General features: G+C 40.3%; 1 protein-coding gene across 1 annotated transcript in view; it reads left to right on the top strand.

Annotated features, from left to right (window-relative positions):
* LOC115089353 overlaps window positions 1-14,997 on the top strand; it is a 64,327-nt gene that overhangs the window by 37,234 nt on the left and 12,096 nt on the right. Inside the window, exon 3 of the mRNA XM_029597442.1 lies at window positions 1,676-1,781. Coding sequence (XP_029453302.1) covers window positions 1,676-1,781 — 106 coding nt within the window. The remainder of the gene's footprint in view (window positions 1-1,675; window positions 1,782-14,997) is intronic.

The following is a 14,997-nucleotide window of genomic DNA, read 5'->3' as shown; positions in this document are numbered from 1 at the left end:
TGCATATGCCATATTTTATAAGAGGCTACTTACATATGAGTATGCTAATTTTTACACATGTAACGTTTTGAAACTTCTCCCCTCAGATTGTACCCTCCTGAACAGCGTAAGATAACTGGCTAAATTACTACTTTAAGCTGGGTAGTCAATTTGCAATATTTTTTGAGATGTGCAAGTTAACCTTGAGTTAACTATAAGGTTTATTTCATAACCTTTGTAACAAATGATTTAGTAAAACATAGAGCTAGTAAAGTAACCTTATACTGTCTTCATTAAACACCTGCCCAAATCACTGAAAAAATGGCAAAATGCCTGAAATTAGTTTCAGCTTTGGTACTGTTATATATCAATGATAATGTGAAAGTCTATATTTTTTGTTCATATTTTTGCAAGTATTTAAAAACAAAGTTCAAATAGCCCAACAAAAAGCTCTGAGCAAAATACTTAGCTTAATAGCTTGATAATCACTGTAGGTATAGCCTTATTATGATAATATAAACTCAGAAATCTTCTGCTTAGAAACACCACGGCTATTGTAACATGGGAAGCCTGACACTGCCAGTGTTTTGGCATAGAACGCCTGCTTCAGGGGCTGAACTTTAAACCAAGGCATGCCTGCAAAGGAAAAAAAATATGTAGATGAACAAAAACATAGAAGTCAGTAACTCACTTTAATTCAAATGTACATTCGTCTCATATAGTCAAGCAATGTCCTGTTTATTTGAGTAATAACAGCTTTAAGCTCGATACAGTTCTGTAGCATCTATTTTGTATTACTGTGACTGTTTTATTGGTTCAGTTAGCACACCGCTTTCTTAAGGTTGACCTAGGCCAGTCCCTAAAACCCTCAGCTTGGAAGTTCCCACTTGAGTCGCTGATTATGCCATTCTTTTCCACAGAGAAAACAAAGTTGCTTACTAATAACAGGTATTCTCCATAGACTGCAACACAAATCAGCCACACAATCCCACCCTCTCCCCTGTAGAGTTTAAGGTAAGCTTGTAAAAATACTAAAGAGACTTATGCAGCAAACGTCATGCAGGAGCACCTGCGCATGATCAGAAAGATTTGTTGTTTTTTCTGAGCTCTCAAAGAGCACGTTTCATGTTGCCACTATCAGAAGGTGTCGCCACTTTTGTGGCTGATTTTTCCTGCTGTTTACAGAGAGCCTTTGTTAAAGGTAACCAACTTTATCTTAGCAGAAAACTTCAGAATAGTTATGTATATAGGAGCCAAATTGTACTATTTGTATAGCCAATATGCAGCTGCACATCTTAATATATATTTGTGGGAGACAGTCAATAAAATACAGCGTGGTTGTTTCTAGTTAATATAACCAGAAACCTGGTATGTTATATTGACTTTTATTGGTCCAACAAGGAAGACGTTTTAGTGAATGAGCTTTCAAGACCTATGTGATCTTGAGCAGTCATGCACTACAACATTTTTTTTTCTGTTTAATAAAAGGTATTACAATTTACATAGATTCCAGTTTTCTCTAGGACCAATATGGCTACTAGAAATCTGGCTAACAAATCTGAGTTTTATGGTTAAAAAGCAGTACCAAATTAATTTTTTTTTATAAGATCCTCCTTAACTACCTCAACAATATAGGGTAGATAATTTGAGAAAATCTATAAATAGCAAGCTTTTAATTTTGCATGCATTGTTTCAGGTGATGGCCGACAAAATTTGAGTGCAATAGAATCCATTTCCAGAGCGGTACCTTCTGTAAGCAGTAAAGCAAGGGGGAAAGATAGGCTTACTGGCAGAGCAAGAAGGTAGGTGTCAGTGGTTGTCTGTTAAAGAAAACCAATCATAAAAAGAGGTGTTTTCCTGGTGGCAATGAAACACACAAATTACAGGAATACAGCTTCTTTATTGTCAATGTATATGTAGTCAGGCTTTTATCAAAAATGAAATGATTATATCTCTGGTCATAATTTTGAAATTTATTATACTTCACCATCTGTATTCTTTGTTTAATATTTCACAGAATTTCATTATCTGTCCATTCATTTCTCTTCAAACGTTTATTTACTCTTGTCCCTATCTAATCTTATTTTATTTATTTTATTTTATTTATTGTTTTTGTTATACCGAGTTTCATGATAGGCATCACATCAACCCGGTTTACAAATAACAAGGAGTATAAAGAATAACGTAACGTAAAAAACAATATTTTCAATAAGAACCTTGAACTTTAAATACAGTGAATCAGAAAAAGGGAGAGGGAAAGTTACAAAAAACAAGGAAAATAAACTTGGGATGGAAGGGGAGAAATTGAACAGCACAATATTTACATTTCAGCCTATTATTATTATCTTCTCTTTCTTTTTTTTATTATTATTATTTTTATTATTATTTTATTTTATTATTTTATTTTATTATTTTTATTATTCTTTTTTTTTATTATTATTTTTTTATTATTATTATTATTATTATTATTATTATCTTCTCTTTCTTTTACTCTTTGCTCTCTTTCCTCTTATATATTCCCTCTCTCTGCTTTGTATTTCTCTTACCCCCATTTGAGCTCTTCTGCCACCCTTCTTGCATTTCATTCCTGCCCATCTCCTACCTTCTTTTCTCTCCTCTCCCCATGCTTCTTTTTCCTCCTATTTATCTCAGGTTTTTCTCATTACATACCATGCTTATTTCTCATAACAAGCAGCTACGATGAGCCACACTGATGAATCACATGATGTGTACCACATGAGAAATTAGGGAACTTTTCTAGAGCTTTCCTATTCATGAGCAGTGGTCCCCCTGCATGCTTCTATATCTGCAGCTCTTCACTTTCTTCTGGATTTGTAGGAAAAGGAGGACATCCCACTGGACTGCAGCTGCCATCAATTTAGGTCTTCAGCCAATTTTTGGGTTATTTCTGTTCCCCTTAGATTTGCTAGTTACATGTTTTAGAAAATGTTAAAATCTTTCTTTTAATGTTGCCATCTCAGTGCAACATACGATTGCAGCTTTCAGTTAATTGAATTGAATTCAGCTTAGTTTAGTTCTCTCAGTACATCTCTGTTTAAAATGCTTCAGCTTTTGACTTTGCATCTATTATTTTTGGTCCATAACTTTGAAGAAGGCTAGTTACTTAAAAGACATTCAAGAGACATTCTCAGAAGATGTCTCTTATGGATTGCTTTTAGGAGTGTTACAAATGTTTGGCAAAAGCCATAATGTCTCAGCAGACAGCTTCTGTGCAAAGATGTTACAGAAAATGGTTTGGGCCTAGTAGGAGAGACCTAAAGCGTATCTTAACTGTCACAAGTAAGTCCAGCTCGATGCTTACTTTGAAGAATACAAAAAAAGTCAAGAGAGCCAACTATGGTCAGCCAGACCTTATCAAAGTGGTTGTCAGTTGCTTCACTGCTCAGTCAAGATAGCCCCAGACAAGGGCAAGTCTAGCTTCCCTTGTTCTAGTGACCTTGATGAGCTAAAAAATGTTATCTTGCAAGTCATAGCAGACAATTGATGAACCTTGAGCATTGGCACCTCAGTGCTCCCCATCAATGCACAATTGGATGTGTCCCAAGCTCCAGAGCAGATGCGCCTGGAAAACAATCTTATCTCCTGATCCAAAACTAGTTTATTTTTTCTGGGCCATTTCCTTGGCTCCAAGAAGATAGCACTACATGACCTTTGTGGATGTCCAGCCCCCTTTGAAGGCTACCTCAGCTTTGTTGCTTGAGGATTAGACAGATAAAATCATAAAGAATTTAACTGATGCCTCAATTGTGCTAAGATGTTTGTATTGAACACCTCATCCCCTATGAACATGTGAGCAACTCACCTCCTAATCCTCATGGGTGCCAGCATGAGCTCTGGTTTGGGCTTCCATAACAATGCTAATCATGTTAAGGGTATGTTTGGTCAAGTATGCATGGACATTCCAGCCAATAACTATCTCAGGCTCAGTCTGAGGCAGATTTATTAACAAATCAGTATCATTGACATCAGCTGCTTTGGGGCTAGCCCTGCCTCCAAATTCTCCCCAACCAATAGAAGATCCAGAGTTGGAGGAGTCCATGGGCTCCAATTCTGACAACTCCGTGGAGAATTGTTCTGGAGAAAACTATCTGGATCTCCACAGCCTGCAATATATTAAAAAGTGCCAGTCCTAATACAGATCCCTGAGGCACACCACAGTTTACCTTCTCCACTGAGAAAACTGACAATTTATTCCTACTCTGTTACCTAACTTTTAACCAGTTTGTAGTCCACAATAAGAAATTGCATCCTATCCAATGACTTTTTATTTTTATCATGGGGGACTTTGTCAAACACTTTCTGAAAATACAAATACATTATATTCACTAGATCACCATATCACCATTATCCATGTTTATTAACCCTTTCAAAAATAATATAACAGATTAGTGAGGCAAGACTTTCCTTGGATAAATCCATTCTGGCTGTGTCCCATTAAACCGTGCCTTTCTATGTATATGTCTCTAGTTTTATTCTTTAGAATAGTTTCTATGATTTTTCCTAGCACTGAAGTCAGACTCACCAATCTATAGTTTCCCAGATCATACCTGCAGCCATTTTTAAAGATCTGTGTCACATTGGCCACCTTCCAATCTTTAGGTACAATAGACTATTTTAATGATGGGTTACAAATTACTAATAATATATCTACAGTTTCATTTTTTAGTTCTTTCAGAACTCTGGGGTGTAAACCTTCTGGTCCAGACGATTTGCTACTCTTTAGTGCTAAGATGCATATAGTGCTAAGATGCATATAGGGAAAAATAACCCATTCTATAATTACACAATGTTGGGTTCCATATTAGGTGCTACAACCCAAGAAAGAGATCTGGGTGTCATAGTGGATAACACATTGAAATCGTCGGTACAGTGTGCTGCGGCAGTCAAAAAAGCAAACAGAATGTTGGGAATTATTAGAAAGGGAATGGTGAATAAAACGGAAAATGTCATAATGCCTCTGTATCGCTCCATGGTGAGACCGCACCTTGAATACTGTGTACAATTCTGGTTGTCGCATCTCAAAAAAGATATAATTGCAATGGAGAAGGTACAGAGAAGGGCTACCAAAATAAGGGGAATGGAACAGCTCCCCTATGAGGAAAGACTAAAGAGGTTAGGACTTTTCAGCTTGGAGAAGAGACGACTGAGGGGGGATATGATAGAGGTGTTTAAAATCATGAGAGGTCTAGAACGGGTAGATGTGAATCGGTTATTTACTCTTTCAGATAGTAGAAAGACTAGGGGGCACTCCATGAAGTTAGCATGGGGCACATTTAAAACTAATCGGAGAAAGTTCTTTTTTACTCAACGCACAATTAAACTCTGGAATTTGTTGCCAGAGGATGTGGTTAGTGCAGTTAATATAGCTGTGTTTAAAAAAGGATTGGATAAGTTCTTGGAGGAGAAGTCCATTACCTGCTATTAAGTTCACTTAGAGAATAGCCACTGCCATTAGCAATGGTAACATGGAATAGACTTAGTTTTTGGGTAATTGCCAGGTTCTTATGGCCTGGATTGGCCACTGTTGGAAACAGGATGCTGGGCTTGATGGACCCTTGGTCTGACCCAGTATGGCATTTTCTTATGTTCCTATGTTCTTACTTTGTCAGTTTTTCCCTATCACATCATTCAGGTTCAAAGTGATTTGTTTCAGTTCTTCCAAATCATTACCATTCAATGTTTCCAGTGCGGTTATCTCCCCAACATCTTCTTCAGTATTTACTAAAGCAAAGAATTAATTTAGTCTTTCCTCTATGGCCTTGTCTTCCCTAAGTGCTTCTCTGACTCCTTGATCATCTAGAAATCCAACCAAACCTCTCACAGTTTTCCTGCTTTGGAAATTTTTTTAAAGGGTTTATGAGTTTTTGCTTTTGTACACAACTTGTTTTCAAATTCATTTTTTACCCACCTTATCAATGTTTTACATCTAACTTGCCAGTACTTTTCCTTTTTCCTGTTTTCTTTAGTTGGATCCTTTTCCCAATTTTTGAAAGAAGTTCTTTTGGCTAAAATAGCCTTTTTCACCTCACCTTTTAATTATGGTGTCAGTTGTTTGGCCTTCCTTTCATCTTTTCTAATTCATGCAATGTATATGGTCTGGGCTTCCAAGATGGTATTTTTAAATAATGCCAACAGTGGTAGGAAGAAACTTAATTAAAAAAATTATTTCAAAAAATATTTAATTGAATTGATATTAATGCTGTAACACACAATATATCTTAATAAATAACTTGACGCTGCAACAGTAAGTTAATTTTATTAATGTTATTATTTGTGTATGTATGTGTTTCCTACATTTATGATTATAATTTATATAACATGTTTCAATGAGAAGGGAACCCTTATTACCAGGTAAAGACCCAACAAAGAAAACAAACATAAATCACTAAGCATTCCTTCCATTATAACAGAATAATTTAGTTTAATACAAGACAGAATATGCAGAAACTTATCTTTAAAAAAAGCTGCCAATTGTAGAGTCAAAAAAGACATACTTATTTCCTTGATATTTTATTATTTTTAAAATAAATCAGCACCAATATCTAAACTTTGCTGCTTCATCTGTGGAAGAGCTCTCTTTTTAAACTAGGTAGCAAAGGAAAAATCTGGGAAAATTTTTATTTTCTGACCTAAATAATGTATTTCTCAATGTCTAAGAACATATTTAGCACAAAATCTTTACCCAGTTCATACGATAGTTACCAATAGGATGGTGTTATTATTTGGGATAGTTGTGGGTGGATCCTTGGGCCGGTGACAGATGACCACGCCCACAGGGGAAGATCCCGAGAGGGACCACCAGTCAGGCTCAGAGCTGGGAGACAGACACACACTAGTTCTTTTATTAAACTGTTTTTGAGAACCACCAGAGGTGGCAGTAGTGAGCTGGAGAAGCCTGGCTGGGCTGTAGTCCCTCAGGCACTGGAACAGCGATCCCAGGAAGGCTGAGCTGTAGAGAAACTGAGATAGTGAGTATGCAGAGTTCAGGACAGAACCTTGATGGTACACTCACAAGATATCCTCTTAGAACAGCCCAGGAGCTGGAATGAAGTAGGCCCTCGAGGAGCGAGTACCTGGTTCCAGGGAAAGCTCAGAGAGAAAGATGGTAACTCACTGGTGTTGTAGGCAGCGGTGACTTCCTGGCAGAAGTTATATTCAGTAGTAGGTCCGGGAACGTGGGCCCTCGAGGAGCGAGTACCGGTTCCAGACTGCGACCTGAAAAGCAAAAGAGAGAGCGAGGCCCCCAAGGAACGGGTACCCCTGGTAAAGTCCGAGGAGGCAGAGTAGCTAGGAGAGTAAGACATCTGACATCTGGCAGCGCAAACACTGATCTAAGGTAAGCAAGGTAAGCGGAGAGTGAATCCCATCCGCAGCGATACCTGGAAGCAGCTAGGTAGTAAACCCTGTAACCTTTGCTAAATCAATTAGCTAGCAAAACAAGAGACCTTAAATATCGGGCAATGATGACGTCATTTCAGGGGGATGCCCCTGATGTTCGCGCCACAGCTGGTACTTGAGTTGGGGCCGCGCTGCACACACGCCGTTAGCCCTCAGGAGAACATGGCGGAAAGGCAGCGTCGAGCCGGTCCGGGGATGCTGGAGAAGGTCGGCAAGATGACGCCATGGCAGCCAAACTTCCATCAAGCAAAGAGGGAGTTGCCAAAGAGGTAATGTGGGCGGAGTGGAGACGTCGGGCAGCGACAGTCTCAACAGATGGCTTGCAAGTAAACTCAGCCTGAGAAGTCTCTTAAGAGGGTGGAGAAATCCATTCTTTCCACAGATAGGGTAACATCCAATCCTTCCTCCTCTGGATTTTCATTCCTATTGGCTGCGGGCCAATAATAAATCCTAGATATTGCTGGTAATACTTCAACCAGAAATTAAAATTCTCTACCAGGAGCTTCTTGAATAAGTCTCATTTGGGAAAATAAATTAGGCACCAATTCCTGTCTCCATTGGCATCCTTAAACTCCTAAACTAAATTGTGCAGCATAATGTTATCTTTGACAAATGTCATATTAGATGATTGCAACAGATTCTTGCTTGCTCCCAAACCCTTAGATTCAGCATTCTGCTATATATATATATATATATAAGAATGATGTGTTGTGAAAAAAAGGGAGCAGGGGGATGATAGTGAGCAGCCAGCTGTACACTATCGCCTGCCGTGGTGTGGCCGCACCGCACACTATTGCCCGCATAGCGCCACGGGAAAAGGTGTAGTTATTTCCCGCAGTGCTGCAGCGATTAATATGAAAAACATTATCGCCCGCAGCACTACCAGGAGATAACCCCGCCCCCACTCCTCCCCTTCCCCTAATTTTAGTAATACTGCCGCAATGCAGCCGGTATCACTTGTGATAAGGCCCTGCCACACACAATGCCGCACATCGCACAATAAAGAATGACCCTATTAATCTGATCCTGATACTCAAATTTGTGTACCATTTCTTTAGTGAAGGTGCAAATTTGAAGGATGAAATTAGGAAACATTCCTGCTGTCCCTCATCAACATTCGCCAGATCTGCTCCAGAGTGACGTTCTTGATGCTACAGATGATACCATTACGGTATCTAGGAAATCTTTTCACAGAAAATTATAGTCAAAAACAAGTATAAAATACACTGTAGAACTTCTGCTGAATTCTTAAGTCTTAATATTTTTGCACAGAAAAATTATGTGTTTTTCATAGGTTTGCATGCCTGATTTCTGTGTACTTTTATCTATCCCTTCTTGACTTTTTAGGAAATTAAATCCTTGGGCAAATAAATTGTATTTCAAAGTTGTGCAAGCAAACTTTTTTTAAGACTTTTGTAATTTCTTTGCCTTACTTATGCCCAGAACTTGAATCTGGCCTTAAGTATCACTGACTAGGTTTCCTTGGCCAAATACTGCTCTTAAAGTGACACCTAAATGAGGCATTTTTTAAAAACAATATCTTTATTCAAAAAGCTTCCAACCACAATGGCAAGATCTGTACAATCGATAAAAAATAGAGCCATTCTTATGCCTGTAAGGAACAAACACAATTAGTTAAATACTCAGCATGGAATGTGATCCCCTTCCACACCATAAGGACTTACAAAACAAAATCAACATTATCACTGAGAATTGGATTGGCCTTGAACCACTTTAGTCAAACACCATGTAAACTGTTTCTAGGTTCTCTGAAAAAGTTCTTTAACTTTTTGCTTCTTTAGTATCTCTGTCTTAAATTCCATGGATAGGATTCTAGCATCTGCAATCTCCACATACCCAGATCTGGAGGTTCTTCCTTTAGCCACCTAAGCAGAACACCAGCACTTGCTTTAACCAGCATTAACTTGAGGTTTATCCCAAAAAGTTCCCTCTGCTACATGACCCAACACAGAAAACGCACAATTCCTATTCATACCCCAGATCAGTCCAGACAAGTGCTGCCTCCACCTGCTGGTAGGAATGCATAAACCCACTTGACTAGACTGATATTTGATATTCCAGGAACAAAAATTAGCAGGTCAGAACCAATTTTCCTGTCATGGATATGGCTTTTTTGGTCATACAAACCAACTCCCTTATTAAAGCTTCCCAAAATCTCATAATCAGTGAGCATTCCCATAAGCAATGCATCAAAGTGCATTGGAAGTATGACATTTCAGACATTTGCTAGAGTGGATTAGACTCATTTGTTTTGCTCATAATGGTGAAAATTGTATTCTATGTACAATCCTCTGTTGCAATTCCCGCAATAGCACATTTTCTGAACTGTTATAAATTAAAGCAGAACACTCTCTCACGTGTTCCTCTTCCAAGTTAGTGTGTACATCTTTTTGTCTAATGTCTGTCAAGGCTTTAAAAGTTATATAATACTCACAAGTATGGAAAAATCTATAGAGTCAGAAGCAAGAGCTCTTATGCAAAGAATATATTTTAGTAAGAGCCCTAAACGCTGGAGATGTAATTGATGAGTCAAGAACACAAAATGACCTGGTGATATAATATCTAATCTGCATACATGCTAAAAATTCTGCGTTGGTAAAAGCCAAGTGAACTTTACAATGGTCAAATGTATTCATAGGGTGTCTGCTTCAAGAAAATCTACTCTGAACCCCAGTTTTTGTCTCATTTGTTTATAAACAACGTGCATGTCCCCAGAGGGAAAGTCCAGATCACCAGAAAAAGCAAATATGAAAACACAGTCTAAAGAACAAGAACGCCTTAACAGATCACCATGCTTCTTTCGTCGATCTAACTAGCACTCAACCTAACAGGTAAACTGACCCCCGAACATGGAGCACATATTAAGAACATAAGAACATAAGAAATTGTCAAGCTGGGTCAGGCCAAGGGTCCATCAAGCCCAGCATCCTGTTTCCAACAGAGGCCAAAACCAGGCCACAAGAACCTGGCAATTACCCAAACACTAAGAAGATCCCATGCTACTGATGCAATTAATAGCAGTGGCTATTCCCTAAGTAAAATTGATTAATAGCCATTAATGGACTTCTCCTCCAAGAACTTATCCAAACCTTTTTTTTTTTTTGTATATAATAATTTTTATTGGCATAGTACATACACATCAAAAACATAGGAATAGCAACATTAATATCCGGTACATGACAGGAATTCGCATACCATAGCTTATACATAATATTCTAAATAAAGCCAAATTTCAAACAACTATTCAAAACATCAGTGATCCCCCCCACCCCCGTTCCCCTTTCACAAAGGCCTCTTCTGCGTTATCCATAATACAAGTATCGAAGCCAAGCGTGTTATTGATAAACATGTTATTGCATAGAATATAACAGCTATATCCAGCCCATGAAGATAGATAAAAAGAAAGTATACTACCAAGGACCCATGCTCTACTACGTGGAAACAGCAGCCTGCCATGCTTCAAAAGGTTGCCATATCTTATGAAATTTATGTAATGTCTTATGCCTATGCGCCGTTATTTTCCCCAAAGTATGGGTCGTGTTCATGAGTCCCTGTATTTCAAGAAGGGTGGGAATCTCAGGTCCCCGCCACCTGTGAGCCAATGTACACCTGGAGATCGTGACAACATATTTAATAAAACAATTTTGGTAAACCGTGAGTTCGGAATGCTCATCATTAAGCAGCGCCTGTAGAGGGGTAAGCACAACCTCCCGATGGAGGACCGTGGAGAGCCAGCCAGAGACCAAGGCCCAAAAATCTCGTATTTTAGGACAGTCCCACCACATGTGAAAGAATGTTCCCTCTCCCCCGCATTGTTTCCAACATGTGCTGGGCTGACCCGGTTGGATACGATGTAACTTGACCGGGGTCCAGTACCAGCGATACCATAACTTGTAACCATTTTCAATATGAGTGGCAGAAATGAGCCCTTTTCCAAGGGTCTGAGAGAGCCTATTCCACTTATCCAATGGCCATAAGATGTTGAGATCCCTCTCCCAGGCCTCAATATGTTGCCCTTTAGTACTAGGAGGTCTCAACAGCAGATTATAAAGGAGAGAGATGTGTTTGCGTACCTTCGCAGCCCTCTGACATATTCCTTCAAACGAGGAAGTCCCCATAGCCAAATCTCGAACCCCCAACGAGTGAGAAACAAAATGAGATATTTGCAAGTAAGCAAACAAATCCGTAGAGAGAAGGCCAAAGCGCTCCCTCAGAACAGGAAACGATATCAGCCCTCCCGGGTCCCATACGTGGGTAACTTGAGAGATGCCCTTAGCCTGCCAATAACGAATGTTCTGTGATTTCGCTACTTGGCAAAAGGAGCGATGGTAAAATAAGTGAGTGCTCAGGAATGTTCGCCTAGAACCCACCAATCCCTGCCGCCACTTAAGCTACACGTCCAGTGTAACTTTCACTGTCTCCGGGAGAGTGACCACGGGGTGCCTGGTAGACCTCTCTTGCCAGAGTAAAGCTGATAGAGGGAACTCTCCCAATAAAGCCTGTTCTAATAAAACCCAGGGTTTCGTGGATAGGGGATTATTCCATTCTACGGCAGCTTTCAGGTGTGCCGCGCCATGATACCCATGTAAATAAGGCAACCCCAGACCACCCTGCGATTTAGGGAGATACAAGGTGTGTTTCTTGATCCTAGGCCGTTTCGCCCTCCACAGGAACTTAGATATCCTGCGTTGCCATTTGTCAAGTAATTTACTTGGAACCAATATAGGTAATGTTTGGAACAAATATAAGAGTCGGGGCAAAACGTTCATCTTAATAACTGCGAGCCGACCCAACCAAGAAATGTGGTATCGGTCCCACTCCTCCAGATCTTTATAGATTTTAGTCAATAAGGGAGGATAGTTAAGCTGAAAGAGATCTGTGGAGCCTCCTATATATATACCCAAATATTTCAGTTTACCTTTAGCCCACCTAAAGGGGTGTGATTTCCCTATGCGACTAACATCAGGTGCAGGCACACTGACATTCAGTAACTCCGATTTTTCCCAATTAATTTTGAATCCCGATACCCCACTAAAGACAGATATCTCCTCCGTAAGTGCCTTAAGAGATTCATCGGGCTGAGAGATAGTAAACAGGACATCGTCCGCAAAAAGGGACATCTTAGAGGAGAAAGCACCCAAGCCCATCCCATGGATAGAGGTATTATCCCTAATAGATTGTGTAAAGGGTTCCAGAAATATCGCAAACAGCAAGGGGGATAAGGGGCATCCCTGTCGTGTGCCGCGCCCTACTGTAAATGGCTCGGAGTACCCCCCATTAATCTTTAAACAAGCTTGTGGATTATCATATAATGCTTGTATCCACCGAAGGAATTTGTCCCCAATATTATATGCTCTCATAGTCTGAAAGAGGAAGGGCCAATGGACGTAGTCAAAGGCCTTCTCAGCATCAATTGCAAGCAGTAATAAAGGAACCTGTGAGGCTCGTGCAATCCCCATGAGGTTTACTATTTTACGGACATTATCGGAGGCCATCCGCCCAGGGATAAAGCCAGATTGGTCAGTGTGTATCATCTGCGGGAGAAAATTGTTTAAGTGATTGGCCAATATTTTAGCGAGTAACTTCATGTCCAAATTAATTAATGAAATGGGTCGATACGAGCCGCACTGTGTTGGATCTCTCCCTGGTTTGGCTAGGATCGTCACTCCCGCAAGTTTAGCGTTAGAGGAGAGTGGAACTCCCTCTTGCAGGGCATTAAAAAGTCTCACCAGCACAGGAATAATTAACTCAGCGAACTTTTTATAAAAAACAGCTGTGAAACCATCCAACCCTGGCGCTTTCCCCATTTTCAAGCTCTTTATAGCCCAATTTACTTCGGCGGGAGATATAGCCCGGTCCAGAAATTCCTGGGTATCCGCCGAGATAGCAGGAAGTGTAATACGGGAAAGATACTCCCCAATCCTCTGATCAACAATGGTGGTGTTGGTGGCATATAATTCGGAATAAAACCTATTAAAGCGCTTTCTAATATCTACATTTGAGTTAAGCATGCCCCCCCCTCTCATCTTTTATTTTGATGATGTTATTTTGGACCTGTTGGGCTTTAAGTTTCCTAGCCAGATGTTTCCCTGCCTTGTTGCCCCCCTCATAGTATAATTGTTTAGTAATGGTGAGTCTGTAGGCTATCTGGGCAGCCTCTATCTTTTCCAAGTGAGCCCGCAGCCCATCCATTTGTTCTAATAAGGCAGCTCCCCATCTCGTTGGTGTTGAATCCCCAAGTCCCGCAACCGGTGTAGGGTGTCGGTTTTATCCTGCATACGTATTCTTTTGAGATAAGTGCCCCTAGAAATGAACTTGCCACGGAGCACAGCTTTGAGACAATCCCACAATGTCATGGGCGAGGTCCCCTCCAAATCATTCACAATCAGGTAATCCCGAATATCAGTGTGAATTTGCTGAATGAACTGCTCATCGTCCAACAAACTTTCATTTAACTTCAAATATTGTAAACCCCTCTCATAAGAACTAAGCTCAAATTGAATGGTAATCGGCCCATGGTCGGACCACGTAATTGGGCCTATATGAGGTGATGTACCCTGATTAACGCAACTTTTAGCAATATAAAAATTATCAATTCTAGAATATGACTGATGTGCTCTAGAGAAAAAAGTATAGGCTCTACCTCTGGGATACCAGTTACGCCACACATCTATCAAGTTCCATTGAGCCAGGAGGGATTTGAGAGCTTTGCGGTCTGTACTAGCGGTAGTCGCCTGGCCCATAGAATTGTCCATCTGAGGATTAAGGGTGAGGTTAAAATCTCCTCCTAGTAGCACATGTCCATCCGCCCATTGTTCCAGCACCCTATTGAGCCGTCCAAAAAAAGATCTTTGGCCAACGTTAGGTGCATAGGCATTGAACAATGTGAATTTCTCCCCTCCCAAAATGATAACTAGGACAATAAATCTGCCCTCAGAATCCCGGTGACAAGCCATCTCTTCAAACATGAGGTCTTTATTAATTAGTATGCCGACTCCCAAGTATTTATGAGTAAGCGGCCTCGCTGCCCAATATTGAGCGGGATATGATAAGTGACGGAGAAGGGACTCATGCCGCCTCTTAAGGTGCGTTTCCTGCAATAGGGCAATGGAAACTTGAGTGGAACTCAATTCTGTAAAGAGGCAGTGCCTTTTGTAGGGTGAGTTAAGTCCCTTTACATTGAGGGACAATATATTGAAATGGATCATCCCCCCACCATAAGAACAGTGTAGGGGAGCTCCCCCATCCCCGTCTGCATGGCCCCCGAACCAGAGAAGCTGGGCTGACACAAAACATGATTGAAAAATATGCATACAATGTCTAAGGGTGAACTAGCTTCATGGTCAGCTTCAGACCCTTTGTGAAATCCCCAGCTGGCTTGCATGTCAGCTCCCCCCTCCCCCCTCCCCGCTTTACCAGCTTCCCGACAAATTGAGGGGTAAACACCCGCCGATTTGTCATTAGAATAGAGGAAGTAGTCAGCCCCAGATGACTGAGACCCAGTTCCAACCTGCAAATCATATCATAATAATAAGAAATATACGTAACCCGTATAATAATGCTCATAATAACTCAAAC

Source organism: Rhinatrema bivittatum, chromosome 4 (assembly GCF_901001135.1).
Source record: "Rhinatrema bivittatum chromosome 4, aRhiBiv1.1, whole genome shotgun sequence".
Taxonomy (NCBI): domain Eukaryota; kingdom Metazoa; phylum Chordata; class Amphibia; order Gymnophiona; family Rhinatrematidae; genus Rhinatrema; species Rhinatrema bivittatum.
The sequence above is the reverse complement of the archived record's forward strand: the minus strand, read 5'-3'. Positions and strand labels throughout refer to the sequence as shown.